Consider the following 8,725-nt stretch of genomic DNA (forward strand, 5'->3'; position numbering starts at 1 on the left):
AGGTAAGCCTGTGACCGTTTACTAATCTGAAAATACCGTTAACTTCTTCTTCTTCTCCTTTTTAATCTGTAGGCATTTCTGAGAAGCACATGACGTTTGTCTTTGAATAGAAGATCCGGCTGAATGACAGTCTCTTTCAGTTAGTACAGGGGTTTTTACTTCAAATCTTGCTGACAGGTTTTCATGACAGCCCTCAAATGGAAGGCTGAGTTCGCTTGTCACAGCTATTAAGAGTGGGATTTTTTTCCTTTTGGTGTATTTATGTGATCTGACCCTTCATTTATTATTGCTATTATTGATCTTAAATGTATAAAGGAGGGGAGTATAGACAAAGCCTCTCTTTTTGAAGGCTTTCTGTAATCTAGCAGCAAAGTCAATTCACTGTTGAATTTTCCTCTTAAGAAAATCATCATCATAATGTGGCAGAATCTTGCTAATTTTCACTTCATACTTGAAACCCCTTTAATTCTCAGGAGAACAAGAACACCTGGTAGATTTTATTCACTATCAGCAAAGATTTAATGGCAGGAAAATGGTGTTCAGACTTTTTTTCTATCAAAAAGCATTAAAATAGATAAGTTCAAGATAGCAACATAATTGTGATCCAAAGTCTTGATGATGTTTTATTTATAGTCTGTTTTAATATTTATGTTTTAATATTAAATTCATCAATAAAATAATATTCTAAGATTAGAGTAGATAGCTTCTATCTAAAGGCACGGGGTATCAGAAGTTTTCTACTTTTGATATTGGGAAGCCAAGATACAGCATTTTGTGTAAACTTTTCCCCAGTTTTAGTTATTTGCCCTGGGGCTGAATCCTGGATAACAAGGACAGGGTATATGTGGAAGAATTACTCCTTAGAATGTATATTTGAATTCTATTTATGACAAAGCTATTAATTTTTACAAAAATTGCTCCTCAAATCCTAGCTAAAAACCAAAGACTGTCTTCTAAATTCATTAATCTTCTCAACATCCAATCCCATATTCAACAAATAACAGCATACAGTTTGAGGGACATGTTCTATGTAAACTAGAGGACAGATTTCTTTTATGACAATGGGGCCATTCTAAGAATGCCTTTATAATAGTGCAGCTCTTTCCGTTAGGTTATAGTTTAGAGATTCTTATTAGCAACATGAAGTCACTGCTAGAACTTAATATTAAACATGTTATTTGATTTAAATGAATAATTACTATTGAAACTATTACTCCCAAATTTTTAAATAGAAGCTCATGTTGGAAAACAGCAACCAAAGTTTTAAGATGAAAATAATTACATGTGTCCATGTGTTTTCTTTTAAAATTCCACATATTATATCTAGACAAATTATGTTTTCTTGTCATAAAGAAATTTTACTATAATTATCATTTGTTACTCCATAAGTAACTAGATCATTTTAGCAGCATGGTCCTTACAAAAAGCATTTGTACTTTAGGCAAATTATTTTCAGCAGGCCAGTTTGGTATATTTTGGGTTCGTGTTGTAAATTATGCTAATTTTCAGGAGGAGAAATTATGCTAATTTCTTATGGGATGCTTATAGTATTCTTACAATTGTTAAATTCAAAAGAGAATGTTGGTATAACATATTATCTGTTAATTTTACTCAACTTGATAATGTTTTTTATGATTCATGATCTTCCTAGGTACACAACTAGTTTTGCTCTACCATTTGTGGTTGATAGAGTTGTGCTCTTTTTAGAATGAATATATATATAAAATAACAGTGTTTGCAGTTGTTTCTTGTAATCTCTTTTAAGGTTTTTTGTTTTGAAAGTGTAAATAATTTTTAGCTATGATGATATATTCATGTATATTTTAAATCTCACTTTCTCATGAAGGTAAAGATATAGTCATTCTTAAATGAATAACTTGGTTTATTAAGAGAGACACAGTCAAAAGTCAGGAATTCGTTTGTTATCCTTCTGTAGCTGTTAGGACAGCAGCATTAATCAGGCCAACTAACCTTTAAAAGAACATATAAAGTCAAAGATGTCAGCTTGTACCAGTAAATATTCCCAAGCAAAGTTTTTATATCAGAGACTGGAACTTTCCAAGATGCCCCTGGGATTTCGTGTGCTCTAACATCTATTAATGCCTGATACCTTAGGTGACTTGTCAGAGAAGGGCTACATTTACAAGGAGCGTGCAAGGAGGCCCAAGAGGACAAATTCAGCTAAAGGTCAAGGAAGCAATTAATGTTCTCTGCTTTTCCCTAAAGAACTTCCTCAGCAAACCTTACCCTCTCCCGGTCCCCTGCATCTTAGCAAAGCAAGTGCATATAGTGAAATGAAAGTTAAAGTTCAAATAAAACATATTACCAATATTACTTGGTTCTCAGAGCCCTTCCTGAATGCGAACGCATGCAGTTATCTAAAAGGTACAGAGAAGATACCAGAAGAGATGGCTTTTGCTGATAGAGCAATGTTTTTTAATCTCTTTGTTTTTTCTATATCTGTGTAGAGAGTCAATGTTTGCAGTAGGATGGAGCTGGGTGGTGGGCTGGACCCCTCCTGTGGGGTGAGGTTAAGCTGGTGTTTTTGGAGAATGCATGGTTCTGTCTGGATTCTAAGTGGGCTACACACACACACACACAAATCCATGTCCTAGTCCTTAAAATTTGCTAAATCTTTTGCGTTCCCTCATGTTTTTTCTTCTTTATAATGAACATGTCGATCTCCCCAAACAGTTCCCCTCATAAGGTTGAGTTTCAAAGTTTACCACCTTGTCAGTTGCTATAATTTCTCAGTACCTCTGAAGTGGGACTTCCTCAGAACATTGCCCTCATCTGGAAATGGTACTGTCAACATGGCCTGGGTTTAATAGCTTTTTTGGTGGTTGTTTTATCCTTTGGACTCATTGAACTTGTGACCAATTAAATCTCTGTATTTGTTTCCCTTTTCAAAGAATGCTGCCAAACTCAGACTAAATACAGTCTTTACATTTGCCTTTTTAAAATTTCACATTAAGTCCGATCCACCCTCACCTCATCAAGATATTTTGATCACACTGAGCTTTCTAGCACCCTCGTGGTGCTCATCACATTTCTATCATCTGAAGACTTGATCGTACTCAGTGTCATCAGTCCAACCAATCATGAAAACCTGCATCAGGGCAGAGCTGAGAACATACCAGTCATTAGGAAGGCATGTCCAGGGAGTGTCAAAGCCAAGTGTGTTGGGGGTACCGTGGAAAAACTCTTTCATCCAGTCCAATAATTCTTCCTGGGGATGTTGTGAAGCTACATTGCTGAAGCTCAGATAAATTGTGTCCATGAATTTGAAGTTTTCCCGTGTCTGTCTGTCTGGCTACTACACGTCCAGTGTACCTGGTGCACAGAATAACTGGGATAGCCCTGTGTAGCCAATACAAATAGTTCTGATTACATATTCCATCACTACTCTTTCTCTTTTTCCTTTTTTTTGAGACAGAGTCTCACTATGTCACCCTCGGTAGGGTGCCGAGGTGTCGCATCTCACAGCAACCTCAAACTCCGGGCCCAAGCAATTCTCCCGCCTCAGCCTCCCAAGCAGGTGGGACTACAGGTGGCTGCTACAACGCCCGGCCATTTTTTTTTTTGGCTGTAGTTGTCACTGTTGTTTGGCAGGCCTGGGCTGCGTTCCAACCCGCCAGCTCCGGTGCACATGGCAGGTCCCCCAGCTGCTGAGCCACTGCTCTTTCTCTTATCCTGTGTGAACTGATTGGTGGGCCTCAATACATGTGCTTTAAAAACATCTACCAGTCATCATCTGTTTGATGCAGCACAAATGGATAGTGGTGATTTCAACTTTAGTAAAAATCAGAGAGATGTTACCACCCTGATGCCTGAAATGTTAGCTTTTGAGTTATTTCAAATAGTTTACCTTATTGCTGTATGTTATCTAAAGTCAGCGGTTATTCAGAAGTAGCTTAGACTGAGTAGAAATGCCGTGTTTCCATCAGGGATCTTTTTCACGGATTCACTAATAGCCCTAGCCTTTTTTCTTTTTGTCTTTCAGAGATCAGAGCAGCTTATGATGACGAGCAGGTGGTCACAGAGATCAGGGCCAGATGTTTCATTCCCACTCTGATAACAACCACTCCCTGGGAAGGTTTTCATTTTGTTGGCCATGAGATTCGGATTACCGAAGCCACGGATTGTTACGGTGCTGTCGTTTGGCCATCGGTATCATCCTCGTTATTTTCCAGCCAGTTAGGTTCATTACGATGTTCTACGTGGAAGAGGGAAGCAGGCTGCATACTCTGACTTCATGACCTCAGATAACACTATCTTAGAAATCGTGTGATTAGGATATTGCTTCCCCCAATTAATTCGAGTTCTGACTTTATTGGTGTTTGTAAGAATGATAATGTTTTTATTCCTTCAGTTTTTTTTATGAGTTTAGAATAGTAAAAAGTTGTTTTTCCCATTTTTCTGGTTCCATTTGAGCTAAATAATTACAATGAAGTGTCTGAGTCTCACACGCAGAGTGTTCTGAAAGGTCCTCACTCCTTTACCAACAGACCCATGAAAGGCATAGTGGACCTCCCACCATCGCCTGCCCCAATCCTGCACTTTACTTAGAAACGACCAGTGGTCTGGCTTGGCACCCATTGTTTAGTGGTTAGGGCGCCAGCCACATACACCAGGGCTGTTGGGTTCGAACCCGGCCTGGGCCTGCTAAACAAAAAGTAGCCAGGTGTTGTGGCGGGCACTTGTAGTCCCAGCTACACAGGGAGGCTGAGGCAAAGGAATTCCTTGAGCCCAAGAAGTTGCTGTGAGCTCTGACAGCACAGCACTCTACCAAGAGTGACACAATGAGACTCTGTCTCAAAAAAAAGACCAGTGGTATTAGAAGGTTTTCCTTTAAAGATTATCAACCCTAAACAATTACATATTTTTAGTTATTTCTCTTTTCTTCACAACAAATCCCAAGCCCTCTTTCTTGCTAAAATGTTGACCCTTTCAGAGGAAGTAGTTCTGACAGTTTTTTGGAGTGATGTGTACACACACAAATGCACTCATGTGCTCACATGTGCACACGTAGCATCACACTAGCTGTGTATTTATCTAATAGAATTTAATCTCACTTTCTGTTACTACTTGCTCAGCACCACATCTTTCTTTTTTTAAACTCCTGTAGGCCCTTGTTCTATGCTATTTCCTGGAAACAAATGCAAAGCAGTATAATATGACTGACAAAAACGTGATTGAAATTGGAGCCGGAACAGGGCTGGTCTCCATTGTGGCAAGTTTACTCGGTAAGTAGGTCTTTCTGATTGAAGAGTGGTCAGGGAATCTAATCATCAACTATCATGAACTGTTTTACTGTCCAGTGTAAGGTTTTAGTTGTTTGAATGGGCTTCACAAAGTCTACCAATTTTTAAGTCTCCTAACTAGCTCCTTAAGGATTTTCTGAGTAAGTTGTGTTCTTTTTGTAAAGCACTAGATCACAGGCCTTCGATGAAGTTCTAAATGGGAGGTGCACGTGAGCCTTCTGGTCCCTCAAGGAGACGTGTGAAGCATGAGGCAGAGACAGGGTCTGTCACTGCTGATTCTGATGCACTTTAGAATTTAGCTCTGCTTGAATGTTCCCTGTAGCTGGAGGTTCCTTTCGGATTTTGAAGCACTATGCTTTTATGAAAAAGCACCTGTTAGAATAGCGAAGAAGTATTTGAGATCACATAAAAATCACATATCCATTTCTATTTTTAGGGGTTTGTCCTTGAATTTATTTTCTCAGTTCATTTCCATTCCTTTTTTCCGCCCCCTGCTGCTCTCACCAGCATCTTTTCCGACCAAGCGTGTGGTAGCCTCTGTATATGCCGGTGCCTGTTTCAGTTCAATCTTTTCTGGCTGTTGTTGTTATCTATTTCATTGCCTTAATTTGCTGCCTGCTCTCATGGGCACTACCCAAATCTGTCTTGATTTCCTTGATCTTCAGCAGTGCACACCTGCCACTCTAGAATCTTGAGAGGAATTCAAGATTTACCAATTTGCAACTTTCTAAACACTGGAGAGACATAGGACCCTTGAAGTCTTCCCAAATATGTATTTCTTTGAACTGCTCTCTCAGGATAATGCTTTCCAAAGTCTCTACCCCATATAGAATGGAGAGACTACGTGGAGTTGACCTTTGATTTATACCTGAAAGTCTCTTGATTTAGGAGGAGAATTTGTTCTGAGAAGTCATTTGTTTCATTTAAAAGCATTGATTCCTTTGTTCTGTTTGTCTGACTTGAAACAAATATCAAAAGGTAAAAGCTTTATTGAGTCAGTGTTCTGAAATTGGTATTTACCTCTCTAGACACCAAGATATGCGTATAATGGTCAAATGATTTACATTTAACATAGGTGGAGGTATATTCCTTATCCTGGGATTTTAAAAAGATTTGTTGAAAATGATAAACCTACCCACACTAGAATATAAAGGCTTATATTTCTGTGATTCCATCAATAACATGCATATTTCCCTTTCATTTTAATATTTTCACAAAATACAACCCAGGCTAAGAGACAGGTGGCATCGTGGCCAAGGAATGGGTTCAAGTTTGGTCAAAGCTCAACTAGACTTATTGTCTTCCAGTTCTGCCTTCCCGTTCTCTACCTGGTCTGCGCTAGTCTGATGCAGTGGGAGTGGCCAAGCCTAGATTTATTTACAGATTTTTTTTTTCAGACTCTGCTTCTGTTCAACATTAACTTTAATTCCTACAAATTTTCTCCTGCCAAATTTCTTCTTGACAATGACCACCACTGTGTACTTTTACCTTGGAATTTGTTTATTTCCTCTTTATCTAAGCATTCTGTCCTGTTTCTGGGACCTTTGGCTGTCTGAGCCTTCTATGCATGTTGCATCCAGATTTTAAGCATCTTTTGCTGGGAAGACTAATACTCATGGTGGAGTCACGCTGACCACTCAGGTGTAAACATGGATGTCACGACACTTTCCATGCGATGCCATTGAAAGCCTTCCTTCCTCCCACCCCTTGGCATATGCAACCTCTTCTGGGTCAGCTATAGAATGCCCGGTGGGATATACACGCGTCTGACCCACATGACTGAGTTCTTTCAGGGAAGTCTTGTATCAGTGACTTCTAATTGTTCCCAGTGAGAGTAGCAAATATTTTGCGTTTCTCTTTCTATTATTTTTCTCCTAGCATGTAGTAAATAGAAAACAGCGATCGTAAAACAAATCACACACAAAAGATGGCAGGAGAATGAAGAAATGCAGTGGTGTGCCGAGTACCACGAGGCTGTATTATTTTTTTAACAGAGACTTACAGCCTCAGCATCTAGATTCCCTTTCTGTGTGCTCCCCTGACTGGTCCTTTACTTGGGACTAACAGTTGTGCAGAATTACCGTGTGGTGTTGGCTGAAAACTTTCATTGTGTTCGCTTATCCCAAGAGGGTTACTTCTTCTTCTGTCCTTTGTTTTACAGGTGCTCACGTGACTGCCACAGATTTACCTGAATTACTTGGAAACCTGCAGTATAATATTTCCCACAACACCAAAATGAAGAGCAAGCACTTGCCTCAGGTGAAAGAACTCTCCTGGGGAGTAGCGTTAGATAAAAACTTCCCCAGGTCTCGCAGTAATTTTGACTATATCCTGGCAGCGGATGTGGTCTACGCTCATCCTTTCTTGGAAGAACTCCTTGTTACCTTTGACCATCTGTGCAAAGAAACCACTGTCATCCTCTGGGTCATGAAATTCAGGTTGGAGAAAGAGAATAAATTTGTAGATAGATTTAAGGAGTTGTTTGACCTGGAGGAAATTTCCAGTTTTCCTAGCCTGGATATTAAGTTGTATAAAGCTATGAAGAAAAGTAGAAGGAGTGCATGATGTCCCGGACCCGGACAATGAAGTGTGAAGGCGACTTCCAGCCAACTGTCACTGTAAAGAAAACCCTAATAATCGTATATACCACTGACTTTCCCCTATGGAAACACACACACTTCCCTTGCTATGACATAGAAAAGAGTTTCCTAAAGTTGGCTCACCCTCGCAGGGAGGGATCTTTCCAGACAGAAGGCGGGTCTGCAGGATTACAGGTAACTTGCTCCCAGGGAGTGTCCATCAGCTCTCAGGGCCACCCTCTGCTGGCTGGTGATGCAAACTCTTGGCAAAGTCCGCTGTGCAGTTATTATCTGTTCTCCTTATCTCGTATGTCACCATTTATCATCGTTATTTTAATAAATAGCATAATTACTATTTTTTAGTGTATAACTGCAAAATGATGGTTTTTAATAATATCTCTACAATGAACATTGTTATTCTTTTTAAACATAGCCAGCTATCATTCTCTCCTTAGAAATAAAGACATCAACTACAGTGGAATCTGCAAAGAATCTGAACAGGCAGATGCACGGTGAAGGTAAATCTTAGCCGTTCATGGTTTTTATTAGTGCCAGCTGATGGGTGGTCGATCATCTCTGCTTGGCAAGGTGAACCCCAAGTGTAACCTCTGAAATCACTGAGGCTTGTGGATTTGAGGTTATGGGTGAGGACATTTCACCCTACCAAATGAAAAATGAACAGAAGCCAACACAACGATAGTTGACATTTGGGAAGAGTTACTGTTTTACTTTTAAACCAAGTACAGTTATTTTGTATCACAGAAACAAAAATAAATATAAAAACTTTGGGTTAAAAATACAAACGAAAAGATTTAGGTTTCTCATTTCAAATAATCAGACATATGGCTGGTTTTACAGTTTAAAGCTCTTCTTGTGAACATA

General features: G+C 39.3%; 1 protein-coding gene across 1 annotated transcript in view; it reads left to right on the top strand.

Moving 5' to 3' along the window:
• Positions 1-8,147, top strand: part of LOC111725242 — a 16,895-nt gene extending 8,748 nt beyond the window's left edge. Inside the window, exons 3-5 of the mRNA XM_023513114.1 lie at positions 4,004-4,170; positions 5,129-5,246; positions 7,426-8,147. Of these exons, the coding sequence (XP_023368882.1) occupies positions 4,004-4,170; positions 5,129-5,246; positions 7,426-7,829 (689 nt within the window). The 3' untranslated portion in view covers positions 7,830-8,147. The remainder of the gene's footprint in view (positions 1-4,003; positions 4,171-5,128; positions 5,247-7,425) is intronic.
• The last annotated feature ends 578 nt before the right edge of the window (positions 8,148-8,725 follow it).

The sequence above is a fragment of the Otolemur garnettii genome, unplaced genomic scaffold, assembly GCF_000181295.1.
Source record: "Otolemur garnettii isolate 467f Iridium unplaced genomic scaffold, OtoGar3 scaffold00034, whole genome shotgun sequence".
Lineage (NCBI taxonomy): Eukaryota > Metazoa > Chordata > Mammalia > Primates > Galagidae > Otolemur > Otolemur garnettii.